Source organism: Apaloderma vittatum, unplaced genomic scaffold (genome assembly GCF_000703405.1).
Source record: "Apaloderma vittatum isolate BGI_N311 unplaced genomic scaffold, ASM70340v1 scaffold11384, whole genome shotgun sequence".
Lineage (NCBI taxonomy): Eukaryota > Metazoa > Chordata > Aves > Trogoniformes > Trogonidae > Apaloderma > Apaloderma vittatum.
Genome location: NW_009712219.1, coordinates 11,433 through 29,263, shown reverse-complemented (window position 1 = coordinate 29,263; position 17,831 = coordinate 11,433). Strand labels below are relative to the sequence as shown.

The following is a 17,831-nucleotide window of genomic DNA, read 5'->3' as shown; positions in this document are numbered from 1 at the left end:
TTTCCCTTCCTTTCATTTTAAATTTCAAATAGAGAGGGAATGCAGAGACTCATCACATACCACCCTTTCGCTCCCTGCTTTGGGTGATGCAGTTTGGAGGAGGTAATCTTGGCTCTTAGTGTGGCACGGAGATTGGACATGGTTCCCCTCTGGGATGAGCATCGTTCAGAGTCTCAGAGCTGTTTTCTGTTGCTTGCTGGTCTGTATATGATGCCATCTGAGATTCTCCAGTTTTGTCCAAGTGAGCTCAAGCTATTTTCCAGATGAACACAGGTTTTCCAGAAGTCCCATGCTGCACCTCTAGCCTTGGACAGATGTCTTGGATACCATGGGACATCTTAAATGGCACTAGATGCCTGTGTTTAACCAGCTGAGTCAAAATGCCACCTTGCTGGGAGTACAGTAACATGGCAAGTTTCTGAAATACTCATGAAAGAGCATCCCTTTCTATTCAGTTCCTTCTAACTGACTGTGGAGGGAACGGGACGTGAATAAGTCAACAAATGGGGACAAGATCCTGACAGGGAGCTGCTGGCAGCTGCTAACATTGGGCATATTTCCAACCTTTCAGTCCATGGACATTGAGGTGGATGAAAATGGCACTCTGGACTTGAGTATGAACAAGCACCGCAAACGGGAGAGCACCTTTCCTAGCAGCAGCAGCTGCAGCAGTAGTCCCAGCGTGAAGTCCCCAGATGTGTCCCAGCGCCAAAACAGCACCAGTGCCACGAGCAGCACCATGACCTCCCCCCAGTCAAGCCAGACCTCCCGCCAGGATGAATGGGATGGGCCCATTGACTACACTAAACCAAACCGCCAGCGGGAAGAGGAGCCAGAAGAGGTGAGCAGTGACTCTTGATGTTCGAAAGCACCTTAGGGGGGACTCTATAGTTGCCTTGTTTTCCCCCAGAACCCCTAGTTTGCCCTTTGAGCCTTGGAGAGAAGTATTATTAGCTTCATCAGTGCTACCAGATGCTAGCTCTGGACAGTCTGACCCCCACTGCAACCACTTTTCGTGGGTGTTTTCTTTGCAGTCAGAGCCTGCTGCCCACTCTTTCGCCTCCTCAGAAGCTGACGAGCAAGAGGTGTCAGAGGAAAACTTTGAAGAACGAAAATACCCAGGGGAAGTTACTTTAACCAACTTCAAGCTTAAATTCCTCTCCAAGGACATCAAGAAAGAGCTGCTCACGTAAGTCCTGCCTTCTTGTCTTTTCCTCCCAAATGTATAAAATATGTACAGCCAGGCTGGTAGGAAACAAAACTGTATTTTTAAAATCAGAACTGCAGTTCCCTTTCTTTCTGTGATTGGTCTTGCCTCATCTAAGCAGTTCAAATGGAGCCTCAAAGAGAAACCCTATCCTCGTGCAACTGCGATCGTTGAAGCAATTCCCATATGGTAGCTAAACTCTGCAGTGATGAAGGGAACTTTCTGGAGGGTCTTATGCTCTCAGGATGCGTGGACAGGGCTGTGGAAACCTTGCAGGGCCCAATTCTCTTGGTATTTTCCAAGAATCGTATTTATGCACGCTGATGGAGCCTGCCCGATCTCCTGCCCCCTTGTTTTTGGACACACAGTGATGCTGCAGAGCCAAGAGCACCCAAGGGATCTTAGTGCCTTCTCCAAAGGGGTGTTGGACTGCAAGGTACCTTGTCGGGAAGACAGGACTTGTTAGCTGCTTAATGTCAAGCAATGGCTCCCATCACTCAGACAATATAGGGCCAGAAAACGTGAATTAGGGCTGCAGCTAGATTGTTGTCATGATGCATCTTACGCTGGAGAAAGATCCCAACCCAGCTCACATCTGTGTGTTTGTGGCATTGGGTGGGTGGAAATACACACCCAGATCTCTTCTTCTATTAGATGGGGTATTGATCTGCACCCACACTGATCCCCAAAGTCATGGTTAATATTTTAAACAGATTTTAAGTTTGACCTAAATGCTGCAGCTTGGACCTGGCTCTGCTCTAATGGCATTAGAGGATGGGGAGGTCTCCTCACCCAGGGATCCCAGCAGATCTGCTGATCTTGGCTTCTTTCCTGTGCACCTGACCTATAGGAACGTGTTAAAACATTTAAGAAAATGTTAAACAGGGAAGAGCTGATGAGAGCAGCATTTTGCTGACCTTTTACAACGTAGCTCCTTACTTGGCTATGCAAGCAGGATGCTGAGGGAGCAGACAGGGAGGAGATCTGTGGGGTCCGAGCCCCAGCAGTGTCTTCCCTAAATGAGCAAAACACAGACCAGCCTGCCCCACACAAAGCTCTGGAGGCTTTTTTAAAACCCAGCAGTGATGTGGATAGAGCCCTGAAGTCCTCCTTTAATTGTCTTATGAGGGTAGAGAAATCTCCTAAATGGAAACAGCCCTGGAATAAATAAATGGTGTCATGGGCAGTCCTGAGCCTTCTCTCCCCATTTATCATCCTTGTTCCTTTCTGGCCCAAGGGCTGCAATGAATTAGCTGTAGTTAACTCAGGAGCAGGCTTACCCGCTGTGTCTGTTTGATGCTCGGGCTCTGGGTGCAGCTCTTGGCCCATCTCCAGGCACTGATGGTAGGAGCTGTGAAGGTGCTCCTCACCTCTCCCACCTCGCTGCCCTGCTGTTGGGTACCACAGAGCAACACACCCCTGCGGCTCGAGCATCTTCATATCCCTGCTGGCTCTCAGGCTCACTGTGTTTGTGTCTGGAAAAAGGACTCAGGCAGGGACTGGCTGCAATCCCAAGATTCAGACTGTCCCAGGACATCCCAGCAGCATCCCAGGACATCCCAGCAGCATCCTAGGACATCCCTGCAGTGTCCCAGGACATCCCTGTGCTTCCCATATGCTCTCTTGGATACACCTCAGCCTCGGGCAGGCAGGGCACAACTACTGTGCCAGAGCTTCACTGCTTGTGCACAGATTTATTTTACTCCCTGGACACCTTTTCCCATTGCCTGTGCAAGTGCCATTCCCGAGAGAGGCAGTGGAGAGGGACAGGTAGGAGATGCAGCACAGCAAAGGCAGCTTCTGCTTGTTCCCAATTTAGGAGCCCCAGGCATACAAGCCAGAGGTTACTTTTATTCCCTTTCTGGAGTGAACAGTATTTTAAAGCTTTTCTTTGCTGCTAGAAGGGCTAGGGGAAAAAAAATATTTAAAAATCCAATATCTGAAATGTGATACTTGCAGGGAATAAGCTGATTTCTGCAGCCAGAGCTTCAGCACTGCAAAAATTATCCAAACTGGCAGTGCCAAGGCAGTGGTGTTCATGCCTGCACGTTCATGCCACTCAGCAGGTTGCTTTGGGTCTCCCACTGCCACCAAACAAACCAAGCCACTGAATATTTTGAATACCTTCTTCACATTTGCCCAAAATCTTTTGCGTTTTTTTCAATTTTTTTTTTTCTTTGTGATGTTTTGGAGGACAAGAAAAGGGAGGAAGGGAGACAGCCAGTTTGTCTGCACTCATTCACGAAGGAGCTGGTGTGAGGGGGCTGGGGTTGGACTGCACCCCCCCAGACAGACCCTGAGGGGGCTCAGCTGGATTTGCAGGTCGCGGCTCTTGGGGGAACCCATTCCTTCCCAGCACTTAACATTCCTTTTTGTTGTTGTTGTTGTTGTTGTTGTTGCTCAGTTGCCCAACCCCAGGCTGTGATGGCAGCGGACACATAACGGGAAACTATGCCTCTCACCGCAGGTGGGTTGACCTTTTTTTCATGGTTTTGACTCAGAAAATCAACCTTTTTATTTCTTTCAGTATATTTTTTGACCATGTGGATAGTTTGGTTCTGTTTCTTCCACACCTTCTGTTGCCCCTCTCCCTCCCCATGCCCTGCCCCTTTTTTCTTTTTCCTTTTTTCCCTTTTTTTTTTCTTTTTTTTTTTTTTTGCTTATCCAGATATTCCATCTCTTCTCTTTCAGCCTTTCTGGTTGTCCTCTTGCTGACAAGAGCCTCAGAAACCTCATGGCTGCCCACTCTGCTGACCTCAAGTATGTTTGCGCTCAACTTGGAACTCCTTTTCTTTTTTTTCTTTTTTTCTGCCCTTTTTTCTCTCTTCCCTCTCCCTGCCCCTTCTCCTCCTCTTGCTCTGCTTTTGCTTTTCCCATGCCCTCCCTTCTCCTTTCAAAGAGCCGATCAAAACTCGCCTGTGAGGAGCTGTGGTGGAGCCCAGACTCCCGCTGCCGTGTTGGGGAAAGTCAACAGCACGGAGGAAGGTTTATTTTGGGGAGGGGGGGATCAGAAATAACTGGACCCCTGGCAGGTTTCCTTTTGGACACTGTAGACACGTGCCATTTTCTTTTTCATTTGGCGTCTTTTTCCCAAGGTTTGGGCCATAACCCTTTGAATTCAACGTTTCTGTACGTCTCTTAATCCAAAGCCTCAATCAAGGCACGCACTTTATTTTTGGGTAGAGACACAGCTGGGAAAATACCGCCAGGACACAGAAAAGCCAGCTCTTCTGGAGAACCCGAATTCCTCTGTTCCCATTTCTGCACCTGAAGAGAGGAACCTGGTTTTGACACTTTTATTCAAATATCTTCCTCCGAATCCTTGCTTCTGCTTTGCTGCTGTCTTCCCCAAGCCCCTCATTTTTAGTAGAGGCTTATTCTTCACAAGTGGGTTTCCCAAATGCTCTCTTAGGTTGCCTCCCCTAAAGAAAGGTGTAATAGAAATAGTATTTAAAATAGATGGAGACACTGGGCAGGACCCAAACTCTCCTCGAGCAAACATGTATCTCCGGGGAAAAGCCAACTGTTCAATTTTTTTCCCAACGTTTCTTCCTCAGAGCCAAACTACCTTTGGGGGATGATTCTTCTCTGAGCTCCCTGCTTTGCTGAGTCCAGTTTCAGGATTATCGAGGCACTGAGACATTCATAACGATAACTGAAGAGCCTCTGCTGAGAGTAAAACCTCGTGGAGGACTTCACATTGCACAGGCTCATGATAAAGAAAATAAATACATTCTGTGGCCATTGGAGCTATAGTAGAGTTGGTGGGAACCCTTTGGGACTTTAAGGTGATTGGTAAAGTCCCAAATCCCTTTTTGGTGACTTGGACGGCAGCATGGGTCTGGGATTGCTCCATATCCCACCCCTGATGTGCCAGGAAAAATGCTCATTAACCACCTGCTCCTTATCACAGAGGTGAAAAATGTAGCTGGATTAGTTGATATTCATAGAATATGCTAGTGGATGGAAAGGACTCGCGTGATTAGCGCTAAGTACACTTAATCCTTCATTATAGATGGTATATATTTTGAAAGAACCTCTTAAGAGAGTTTTGCTGAACTGGTGTTTCTCCAACAGCCTGAAAGAATAGCCCAGTGATCAGGCAATTAGTGTTCAAGATATTAAAAGCTCTCAGGAATGGTGCCTGTTTCCAGTAAGGGCCCAGAGAGAAAGCAAACGGGGTTGTCCTCAGGACCCAGCATCACCTTGAGCCGTGCTGAGCTGTGTGCTCTGCACAATTTTTATCAAATTCTATCTCAAAGAGGAGACTTCTGGGCAAAACAAAGGTTTTTTTAATGTTATTTTGCAAGTACTGCTTCCAACTCCCCCTCTCCTGGTGAGGATGGGAGCAAAGGAGGGAGGAAGGGAAGAGGATTTGGAGATATTACAGACAGTGCAGTCATAGCTTTTCACAACTTCAGATAAGGCCATGTCAGTGTTTCTATTATAAATTCTATTTCAGGGGTTAATATCCCTGACATAAAAAAATAAAATAGCTCCAGGCTGGAACATGCAATAAAAGGTCTCTGTCTGTCTGATTTGTCTCCAGATAATTAAAAATAAAAATCAAATCACTTCTCTCCCCTCTTTAAAAGTCCTGAAAGGCAAAGGGAGTTGTGTGTTAGTGTTCTCATAATTTCATCCCACCCTGAAGCTAGAACAACAAAGAAATAGTTCTGCTTTCTACTTCTAACAGTGTATAACAGGGAAATGTCAGAGTGATCTAAACTTGCAATTTCTACATGAATTAGAGAATTCGCACCCTCATCACAGTCCTGCTGGGTGTGTCCCTTCTCTTACTGCACCGGACCAACATGCTTTTATGTTTTCCTCAGTCTGAGCATGAAGAACCTTGGTCCCTCTGCCTGCCACCCTTCTGTCACTGGGATGTGTCCCTGTTGTCACACCCCAGGTGAGGCGACACTTTGTTTTGCCAGTGGAGACTATTCAGTGACCTGCAAATGCCAAACCCTCCCTCCGAGCTGGTGTAAAGAGGAGGATTTTGATATTTTCCTGACAAAAGAAACCTCGAGGTCTTTTTACAAAGCCGTTTCCCAAGCTGCAAAGCTAAATGCATCTGTGGAAATCACTGCTCAGCTGACTCTCAGGGGCCAAGATCTCCCCAATTTTGCTCAGGCCATGCACCAGCATATTCCCTTTCCCAAAGACATTGGCCTCGAGGTCTGCCCACGGGCCACCACGTGTTGCCCATCAGCTCACTGGGGTGTCCTGGAGGCACCTCTCTGCTGCAGGGTACCCACCAGTGGTACCGAACCAGATCGCAGCAGCTTGAAAAATAGGGTGCACAGCAAATTCCTCCCCCAAAAAAGAAAGGGCATTTTACAAGCTTGCAGCCATGCCATGAGCTTTGCTTGCTCGGGCTCAGAAGTGAGCGGCTGAGCATCTCCCGCTCATCCCGTGGTGGCACCGTGGATTTCCTCCCCCTCAGGTCCTAATCACTTGACTCAAAAAGCCCTGGCTAATTGGCAGGCTGGCACACGCGTCTTCGGTGAGCACTCCTCGCCTCTTTCCCCTGTCCCCATGACAACTTTTATGTCCACCTACAGCATTCGGAGCAGATCTTTGTGCTCATGGTGCTTCATATCCCCTCACCTCTCCCGCTCCCAGGTCCTTAATGATGTGCTATTTAACTTGTGCCATTATCTTCATTGCTGCTCCGTAGGACTCGCAGCCCCTGGGTGATTTTGTGCACGTCTGTGTGATCACGGAAGGAATCTCGCGGCTTTGCTTTGAGTCACATCCCAAAGCTCTGGATGCTTTACCTTCAAACCCATGGTCAGGGCTGCAACTTCAAAGACCCCTTTGTAATGTCAGCAGCTGTGGACCAAGGGGCGGATTTTGCCCCGAAGCACCAAAAGATGCTGGTGCACCATCCGTGGTGACCTGGTGATCCCCAGCCCGAAGCTCTGCAGGCAGCCATCCTCCTGCAGACCCCCATGCCCCTTGCCCACGGTGCTGTGGGAGAAGGAGACCCAAGGTTAACCCAACCTATTTCCTCCTATTCCTCTGTTACTTTCCATCAGAAGCATCAGCTGGTTTGGGCTGGTCTGCCCTCAGTGAGATTAGCCCCTGCCAAGTCACCCAGAACTGAGCTAAGACCTGCTGTTGGGCTTCCTCTTGGTGCTGGCCAAGGTGTCCAGAGCTGTAGGCTATTTTTCCAGTTTCTTGTCTATGCTCACATCCAGCCCAATGGCCCTGGATGGTACCTGTTTTCTCTTTACGGCCTCCTCAAGAAGACAGACACTCTTCTGCAGGTCTTTTTTGGCTCATTTTATCATCTCCTGAGCTGTCCCCTTTATGAGGATGGGACCCACGTCCCCTCGCCAGAGACCAGCCACCCACCGCGCTCCCAACATCCTCATCTCTTCCACCGACGTTCTTCTCCAAGGCCAACACGCGTGCAGTGCTGCATCGACCTTGGTGCCATGGACGTTGCAGACCAGACCTTGTTCTTACAGAAGAAGAAAGGGCAGGAATTAAAAAATCCAAACCTGCTTCTATGTTGACAGTCCCCTCCATTTCTCTTTGAAACGAGCTGTCACAAAGCATCAAGCCCCTGCTCGTGTCCTCAGGCTAATTTGAGCCTCCCTTTCCTCCACAGGTGCCCTACTCCTGGTTGTGATGGCTCTGGTCACATAACAGGAAATTATGCATCGCATAGAAGGTAAGATCTCCCTCAAATTATTTTCTCTATAGCCTTTTTCTATGTTGTGGTGGGTTTTTTTTTTCCCCCTGCACTGGGCAGAGTTGTAAAGTTCTGAATAAAACATTAGTGTTACTGACAACTGAAGCCTATTTTCATCTCTTTAATCTGACTTCTCTCTTTTTTTTTTGATGTTTCCAGCATCTGATTAGAAGCTCCCTTCAACAGAATAAAAGACAAAGGGTCAGATTTTAGCTGATGCAATGTTCCTGTTAATAATGCCACCTATTTATGACTTTTATTATCACTTTAGAGCATTAATAGCAGAGATCTGAGCCTTCTGTTTCAACAATTCCATTAAACATCGCAGCCTGTTAGCAGATATCTTCTTATCTAGACACCATTAATTACCGTCCATCTCCCTCAGTTTTTATTATTATTTTTTTTCTCCCAACTTCTCGTGATGTGAAGCTGCAAAACCGACAGAGATCAAAAACACTGTGCCAAATTCAAGGGAAAGATGACTGAAGCAGGGGAATAGCAAATGCAGTGATTCTGCCAGTGAGACAGGCCTTTCTTCTCTTTTTAACCACAGTCTGTCAGGCTGCCCTCGTGCCAAGAAAAGCGGGATCAAGATCACCCCGACAAAGGATGACAAAGAAGACCCAGAGCTGATGAAGTAAGTCCACAGATAACTCCCGCGCACAGCATTTTGCTCCATCCCGTTTTGCCTCACCCGGGTTTACGCCAGGGAGCAGCATCCATCCTGCATCCCCCCTCGCTTGCGCTGCCTGGAGCATCATCTGCCTGCTCCAGCATGGGCGATGCCAAAGCTCTTTGGTTGGGTTTTTTGTTTTTTCTTTTCCTGTTGTGCCATTCGGAAATTTGCCTGGAAAATCAGACGGTGGGGGCGGTAACGGTGCAATTGTTCTTGTTTGTTTTTTGTGGATGGGAAAGGTAGGCTGGTAGGGTGCAAACAGTTCCTCTCCTACCTGTGCTTTATATAATGCTTGGAAAAATCACCAGTGTTGTAAAGGAGGGTAAAAACCCACAGTCAAGCAAAAATGTCATGGGTTTTTGGCCAGCAACGGGTGCTGGCAGGCCCGCTTAACTCCCAGGAACCCAGTAGAAATAGAAACTCTCCAGCACTGAGTTGGGTCAGGAGCTGGTAACCACGAACATGACATATCTTGTAGAGTCTTTGTCACAACTGAGCGTTCAGAGTGAACAAAAAATGTCTTTCCCTGCTGCCTCAAGCTGAATCTTTCAAAACATCCCAGGGGATTTATCCCTACTGAGAACAGAGATTTTAAATTCCTTACTTCACCTTAGGAGCTTTCATTTGCTGTGAAATCCATTTGTCCTGACTTTTAGCAAGCCCAAGCATCGTGGGCTCAGCATCCAGAGCCTGACGTGAGGTTTGGGGTCCGTGTCTTAACCCTAGACACAACTACAGGACATCAAAGCCTTCACAGCAGCACTGGGGCCAGCACTGACTCTGGGATCCTAATTTTTGTTAACCCAGACCATCCCTAACCTTTCCAGAGCTTGTCCATTCACCCAGCAAGAGGAGATGGATAAAAAGAAACATGGAAAAACTCATCAACCCCACCCAAGGGTTTCTGGGCTCATGGAGACTGTCCTCAAATGCATTTTTTTCCCCCCTCGTTTTAGCCTCAGAACAGGTCTTGCCCTTACAGAAGAGCAGCGGGGAACACCTCAGTGTACAGGGGTTTTGTCGTGGAGCAGGGACCAGTGGGTGCAGAAGAGCAGTGGTGGGAAACAGAGACGTGCCATCCAGGGGAAGGACCTTTAAGAAAAAGATGATATTTGAGCCATCTGCTCTGTTCTTGCTTCTCAGTCCTACAGGAAGGAAAGCCTCCCAGTTAAATGAGCCATGCGATAATTAGCAGGAGTTAGTTATTAAAAATTAAACAACCTGCTCGAGAATCTATGGGGGAAAAAAATCCTTTTTTGGCTCAAATACACTGAATTGCTGGTGGTGGTGTAATGCCGTGCTGTTAACCGGTGACACAGAGGAAGAAAGGACTGCATGTGCTCTTGTGCAACTTCTTTTATGTGTTTGCTTCTTTTATGGTGGTCAGAGGCCCTTGGCTGGGAGGTCGTCCCTCTCCACATTTTCCCCAGTGTCCTGCAGGGCTGGGGAAGCCAAGCTTTGTGCATCCTTGTTCACCCCATTCAGGGCTGAGACTGGTCAGAGATGTGCCAATGTGGTTTCTCTGCAAGGAGTTTGCTTCCCACCGCAAGGAGCAAAGGGCTTTTCTGTGGCTGTTTCGTTATCCTGCGGCTGGTGCTTGTGTGGGAAGGTGGGATGAGCTGTAGCAGAACAATGGTGACCCCTGGGGACCCCTCCTCACTGAAGGCTGGGTCTTGGCTGGTCCAGCCTAAAGGTGCCAACACTGGGAAACTCAAGTGGCAAGAAATAGGGTTGGAGCATCACCAGAGCTGGGTTTTTCTGACTCCTAGAAAGTTGATGCCATCCACTCCTAGACTGATCTCAGAGGCTTGGTTGTGGCTCCGCTGCTCCATCAGCAGCAGGACCGCGGGTCTGCAGCATGAGGATGTGAAAGCATTCCCCGTTGTTCCACAGCACGGGCAGCAACCTCTGCTCCTCCAGCACCCCCAGAAGGAGCCAGGAGCTCCTCCGCGATGCACAAACCCACATGGTACAATGATCCCTTCCCCCCGCCCTTGCAAAGCTCTCCCACGGCAAGGTGCGCCCAGCACGGGTTTGCCTTAAGGAGCTTTGCCTCTAAATCCATCTTCCGTCTGCACCGAGCGCCGCTTGGAACCCGGCCGAGTTTTCCACGTCGCCACTGAGGAGAAAGTCATTTAGTCCCTGTTGTTCTTGTTGTTCACCCTTCAAGTAATTTTGCTACAGACGTGATTGAACAGATCACCTCAACCTTCAGCCCAGCCCTGGCATAAAACGGAAGCATCCGCGGCTGCTTAACTGATCAAACGCTACCAGTCGCTTCTGTTAAATAATAATAATTTTACAAAAAAACAAAAAAACAAAAAAACAAGGTCCAAGCCAGCTGTTTTGCGCAGTAAGGCTCTGGTTTATTTTTTAACAATGGAAATGTAATGAAAGTTAAATTAACAGCGTAAAATAAGTAGCAGTTGGGCCGCAGTGGCTGCACACTAAATGCTGGGGTTTCTCTCTCGTTCTTCCCCGCCCTCCCCCCCCACTCCTTTTCCTCCTGAGGATTCAGTAATTTGCTCATGATCATATAAAAGCAATGATGTTATGAATTTACTGAGGATCCTGCTGGCAGGGATATTATAAGTGAATTGTGCTGCATTTGCAGCTGATTAAAATCGAGATCAGCATTTTTCAAATTATCTTGGGAAAAGGCTGGGTGCGCAGCTCCCCCCCCCACTTCTGCTGTCATCTCCCTTTTATATGAAATGTAAACAATCAGGGTAATCATTTCTGCGGCGAAAACGCAGCTTGCAATTTTTCGGGAGCGGCTCGGTGGATATTTTACTGGGGAAACGCGAAGTCCCTAATTGCTTTCAAAGTGAGGGCACAAGGGTTATTTTTGCCATTGCTTACCTACTTCCATCTCTCTTTTTTTTATTTTTTTATTTTTAGAGAAACCTCCACAGAGTAATAAACTTATAACTGTATTTATAATTGACTAGCATCTTTTAAACAAATGCAAGCCACCACAGAAACCTTAATAGATACACAGGGCTTTGTCGAACGGCTGAATTTAGCGAGCGTGCCATTAGGGAGGGAGTTTGCAAGAGGTGCCTTTCAGAGGCTCTCATCCTCTGGGCAATTAGCAGAGTTGTGTCAGCGCTTCCTGACGCCCCGCGCAGCTCTCTTTTGCTTTAAACAACCATAAACAGCGACAGCAGCCCGGGGCAGGAGGGCTCCTGTGCCGTCTTGAGGGTAATTCCCACTTTTATCCCCTTATGTGCTCAGGTTGATCTCTTGGGATGTGAACCAGGAGGAGGAGGTGGCAGGCAAGGCTGAGAAGTGCCCCAGGGTTGGTTTGTCTCATCTCATGGGGTACAGGCAGAGAAACCCCCTTGGCAGGAGCAGGTTTGTGGCTTCTCGGCGCACAGGTCAGGGACAGGGCAGGGACTGGGTCAGGGACTGCTTCCCGGGGAAGGGTTGTGTCCCCGTGGATGCTGACAGCGCTCCTACTTCACGCTGACCATGCCGATGTAGGGTGATAAATTCGATGACCCAAGTTCCTTGGTGGTAACGCCAGGCAGAGCTCACTGCCAACACGGGGTGCTTCAGTGTAAGCCTTTCAGCCTTGGTGAACATCTGGATCCCACGTCAAGCCTCCCAACCCGCTGTCTTTGCCCTCGATGGGGCACCAAACACAGGGTTTGGGACACCACCAGCACCTGCTCGTGGTACAAGTGTAATGTGACCTCCATAGTCTTTGTCTCTTGCAGGATTTACCTTCATTCTCTTTGACTCTTTTGAAGGGAAAGTTGCGGCAATTAATTTCCCATCTGCTGTTTCCATCAACCACATAATGTCCAGGCAAGATCCCCAAATACAAACTCTCTCTTTCCAGGCTTCCTTGTTCCTAATTTTCTTCCGCCCTTCTTCATTTCCGTGCCTTAATTTTTGGTAATTCCCTGTGCCCAGGTGTCCGGTTCCTGGCTGCGTTGGGCTTGGCCACATCAGCGGCAAATACGCCTCTCACCGGAGCGCGTCAGGCTGCCCGCTGGCAGCTCGCAGGCAGAAGGAAGGATCGCTCAACGGCTCCTCGTTTTCCTGGAAGTCGTTGAAGAACGAAGGGCCGACCTGCCCAACCCCGGGCTGTGATGGCTCCGGCCACGCCAATGGGAGCTTCCTCACTCACAGAAGGTAAAGTACGGGGTTGAAATCATAATCATAGGTTGCCAGGTTGGAAGGGACCTCAAGGCTCATCTAGGCCAACCCTTAAATCACAAGGAGTGTGACAATGTTTCCTCGGACTAACCTACCTGCCTGTAGGTGCTGCTTGAGCATCGCTCGGCTTTTCACGCCAGGCTCAGTAGCTGGTGCTTTTGATGCTGACCTCGGTCAGGTTGCTCCAAGGTTGGTGTTTTCCACACGAAAAAAAAGAATAGTTATTTTAATATTGCAATGGTGAGATGTGGGTTGGGCAAAATGATGAAAAGTCCTTCCATGAGCAAGCCAGGATGAGATTCTGGCACCCAAACCAGGGGTTTGACACCCAGACCAGCTGCACTCATCTCACCTTGCTCACCTGTCATGCCCTCTCTTTTAGGAAACAATATGGTTTTAATCTTTGCTCAGGGAAAATTGCTCTGGCTTTATAAATGGGGGGTTTTGTGGCTTTATTCATAAAGCAATTTCCTCTGTACTATAAAAAGCTTTTAGAAGAAGTGTCTCGCAGCATGAACTCCACCAAATGGTACGTGCTCGCACTGGGAACAGAAGCACCTATAAATACCAAGAGTTTATGAAACCCATTTTGACTTGCTTTTCAGTTTGTCAGGGTGTCCAAGAGCCACTTTTGCTGGGAAGAAAGGAAAACTCTCAGGGGATGAAATTCTTAACACAAAGTTCAAGACCAGCGATGGTAAGGATTTGCTCTCTTTTTGCCATGCAGATGTGTCAGGGCGTTGAACCCGTACATCTCGTTCTTTACAGGGTTCAACAACTGAAATCTGGCCACAGATCTGCAAGTTTATCACGTGCTGTGAACACCCATCTTGGGTTGCTTGGATATTGGGGGTACCGCTCCCCAAGTGACACGCTGAGGGGGAGCAGGTGAAATACGAAAGAAGGAGTTTCCGCAGTGAAATTCCAGGCAAAAAGAATTACTGCTGAAATTAGGATGTTGTAAAAAATATTTGCTGACATTTTTTGCAAATCTCTTGCAGTCATTTAGTGATTTTTCACCTATTCAGGGCTTTTAATCCTGCAGATATTTCTGGATCTGGAATTTTGTTAGCGACGGCACTTTGCATTTCCAGTGCTATTACTGAGGTTTCTGTGGTTTTTGACAAGGTTCAGGCATTTAACTTGAATACTTATATAGTTTAGAACCTATAAATACCCGCACTCAGCTAGAAATATTGCTTTATTTTATGAACTCATCATTTTTAATGAAGAAATGCATTAGTTTTTTTAATGGCATCTTCCTAAACTCAGGACTGGAGAGAACGACCTGACTTTTTAGGGCAGTCGACCTCGCAGGGAGCACGGAGGTGCTGGACTCCAACTGCTCTGCTGTCGTTGGCTTTTGTATTTGCATATCAACGTATAAAGTATCATTGAACTGTGACAGTAAAAAAATAAAATTAAATAATTAAAAAACCCCAACCAGATGAGATATGCATCTCGTTCAGAGGAGAGGTGAGGACTTTAGAAGCGGTGATGTCTCCACAACAGGGTGGCTCAGCAGAAAGCATTTTTGCCTTTCCCGCGAGCAATTGCTGACCACCCGTGACCTTCTCTCCTGCAGTTCTGGAGAACGATGAAGAGATCAAGCAGCTGAACAAAGAGATCAGTGAGCTGAATGAATCCAACTCGGAGATGGAAGCGGCCATGGTGAAACTGCAGTCACAGGTTGGTGTCCCGGGACGCGCGGGCGGCGATGGGTGCCGTTGCGCGAGGGCCGGTAACCCTGCTCGTACTCCTTGCTCTGCAGATCTCCACCATGGAGAAGAACCTGAAGAACATCGAAGAGGAAAACAAAATCATAGAGGAGCAAAACGAAGCCCTGTTCCTGGAGCTCTCAGGGTTGAGCCAGGCTCTAATCCAAAGTCTTGCCAATATCCGCCTTCCACACATGGTAAGAAACTTTTTGTCAGCGCTCGCCCTGGCCAGCGTGATCAAGGGAGCCGTGACGAACCTGTTTCATGATAAGGCTTATGTACAATTATAAAGAGTGGGAGAATTTCTCTACACACACCTATGTGTCCTTTATAAGATCAGTACTTTTGCCTTATCTCTGAAGCCCGCATTGTATCTCCCTTTTGTTGTCATTTTCTGCTGATCTCCCTTTGTATCTATTGTTCTGTGTCATTACATCTGGGAGCATTAACACAAAATAGGAAACTTTATCAAGGGCACCCAGCGCCTTTTAGGCAAAGGCTGTACAAGCAGAGATCAGGAGGGATTGGATTTCAACGTCAGAAAGATCTTACAGCTCCTATTATAATGCAGGTAGTTTCAATTCGGTTTTGAATAGCTGGCAGCCAAAGAATAGCATTCTTAAAGAGAGTGTATTTTGTTTAATTTAACAAGGTCTAACAGCCCACAGCATGTTACCATAGAGTTACAGCAAAATGAAAGGACTGCATTAAAATAGTAAAACCACAAAAGGCTATTAATTACCTTCTCTCTATTCCCAGGAATGTAATTACTGTTGTCAGACCCAGGTGTGGGGAGCAGGGGGGGGCTCGTGTTGTTGGGGGAGCTGTCCCCTTACAACCCAGAAAGACCATCATGATGATCAGGGGAATGCACTTTTGATTTATTTTTTTCTGCCATCTTTTTTTTTTCTTTTCCTTTTTTTTTTTTGGGAATCCTTTTCATTAGGGTTTGTATTCAAATTCAGGCTGGTTGGAGAGAAGCCATCCTCCAGCAGAGCAGTTTTGGATAGTATTCACCCAGCTGCCTAACTGGCAGAAAACCGCTTGCTGAGTGCATTTTTTGTAAAGTATTTGACACATAAAGGTCAAATAAACTGTTCAGCAAATATTTTTTCAAGGTTTCAGGCGACTCCAATTAAATAATGCTCACGAGACTTGTATGCTCGTTTTATTCCTGCTCTTTTTCTCCCTTCTCTCTTCTTTTAACTCCAAGTTAGATACTTGCACGATGCCCCTCAAAAGCAAAAGCTTGCACGGCAGCAGCGTGCTGGCGGGGGCACATGGGAGCCCAAGGTGACGCTAACTTTGCCTTTGATTCCCTCCGTGATGTTTCAGCAGTCCTCTTGTCCTCCAGCCCTTCATTTCCATGGCTTAATTCACCCTCAAGCCTGTCAAACTGCCTGCGCACCCTTAACTTGATGCAGCTAATAGTTCCACGAGGCTGATGCATGAAACTGGCTACGATCTGCCAGGATCAGGGGTTGCACGATGAAATTCCCGTCCGTGCAGCACCGCACGTGGAGACCTTTGGCTGTTGGTGCATCACACAGATGATTAATTGCAAAGGAACATCTCAGCTTCTTCCTGCTCTACTAATGCTTTTATTTTGGGGTTTTTTTTTGCTGCAGGAGCCAATTAGTGAGCAGAATTTCGATGCGTACGTGAACACGCTGACTGACATGTACACCAACCAGGAGTGCTACCAGAACCCGGAGAACAAGGACCTGCTGGAGAGCATCAAGCAAGCCGTCAAGGGCATCCAGGTTTAGTGCCAGAGGATGGGGACGAGCAAGCGAACAGACTGTAAGATGGAACTTTCCCTCCAAGTATTCAGGTTTACAAGTTAGAAAACTTGTTTAATGAATGAAAAATAAACAGGAAAAAAAAAAAGGACCAAAACATAACCAAGAGGCCATTTCTGAGACGTGGAACTGATCGAGCTCAATGTTCTCATTTACTTAACTTTGGACCTTCTTGAGAAAAGTGGGATTTTTCTACCTGGACCACAAGGTAGATCCAGGATGGAAGGTTAAATTCTCCAGTAGGCTGTGGGGCTTGGTAGCTGGTGAAGAGCAGGCATCTTTCATGGGTTGCCATGCTCTTGCAGAGTTGATTCAAGAGTTAAAATGATACAAGAACAGGGTCTTGTCTGATCCAAGACTAGCGTATGACTGGCTTAAACCCTCATGTTGTCTATGGTCGTATGTCCAGATCACCTACTCACACATGAATTATGTTCTATGTTGCTACAAGTGCTGGAGCTGCAAGCTACCTGTAAATCTGAACCTGTGCTGGGCCTCCCAAGCCCGAGGTGTTCAGATATCCACTGGGCATGGGAACTCTGAAGTATTATAAAGTAGCTTATTTTTATTTTCTGAAAGAAATCTGAAGAGCAGTTCTGGATCTCCAGTGGAAAGCGCAATGGAAAAAAAGGTTCTCAGGGAAGCTTTTGGAGTTTGCAACTACAGTATTCCTTTGTCTGTCTTAAATATGAGAATAGCTATTATGAATAGGCCAATACCAGATATTTCATACAGAAGAATTCTTTAATGTGTCATGGTCCAGTGTATATGATTTTTTGGAAGTCTGTTTGATGACAGTTCTGGTTCTTTTCATTATTGTGATCATCCTTACAGTGGCACAGTACTGCCAGTCCAGAGGTCATACATCAATGCCAGAGAACGGCTGAGATTGCGATGAACAACGACAACAGAAAAACAAAAGAAACAAAAACCAACAAAAAGAGAGATGTTAATTGATGGCCAGCAAAGTGCTTACTTACCGTGAATCAGGAGTTGATTTCTTACAGGTATCCATAGGGCAATGGGTAATTTTATGGTTTGGTGCTCTACATTTTGCGCAAAATCACGGCGCAAGCACCATAAAAAAAAAGGGGAAAAGAAAAAAAAGAGTATTCAGGTATTGAGTATTCTTCCAAAGAAGCATTTTGTAAGCAGCTCAGTACACGCAGCCCACTGTGCACTTAAAGACCAATTCTATGAATGTCTTTGCGACGCTGCTCTCCAGCACCGGCTCCATGGAACCGGTTGTCCCCTCGTGGGTTTGCTGTCCCCAAATTGCGCTCCTGGCTGGAGCTCGCTGTCCCCCTACATGAACATTTTGGAAGCAGAGGGGGAGGCAAAACCCTCTCGAGGGGTCCCACTGCATCCCGCATCCCGCATCCCTCCCGGCAGCGGGGCGGGCGGAGCTGGGGAGGATTTTGCTGACCCATCCTAAAGGTGAGACTGCGGTGTCGTTTCGAGCCCAATCCTGCAGATATTTAGGGCGTAACCCACGATTCGGAGAAGTCAGCGGCCACTGGATCCAGCCTCGAAGCTCCCGAGCGCCTCGACTCGC

General features: G+C 47.4%; 1 protein-coding gene across 1 annotated transcript in view; it reads left to right on the top strand.

Moving 5' to 3' along the window:
- The window catches only part of MYT1 (myelin transcription factor 1), a 33,416-nt gene extending 17,071 nt beyond the window's left edge, over positions 1-16,345 (top strand). The window contains exons 11-21 of the mRNA XM_009867907.1: positions 568-841; positions 1,035-1,189; positions 3,612-3,674; positions 3,899-3,967; positions 7,830-7,892; positions 8,467-8,550; positions 12,511-12,732; positions 13,362-13,453; positions 14,342-14,445; positions 14,528-14,671; positions 16,103-16,345. Of these exons, the coding sequence (XP_009866209.1) occupies positions 568-841; positions 1,035-1,189; positions 3,612-3,674; positions 3,899-3,967; positions 7,830-7,892; positions 8,467-8,550; positions 12,511-12,732; positions 13,362-13,453; positions 14,342-14,445; positions 14,528-14,671; positions 16,103-16,243 (1,411 nt within the window). The 3' untranslated portion in view covers positions 16,244-16,345. The remainder of the gene's footprint in view (positions 1-567; positions 842-1,034; positions 1,190-3,611; positions 3,675-3,898; positions 3,968-7,829; positions 7,893-8,466; positions 8,551-12,510; positions 12,733-13,361; positions 13,454-14,341; positions 14,446-14,527; positions 14,672-16,102) is intronic.
- Positions 16,346-17,831: the final 1,486 nt, after the last annotated feature.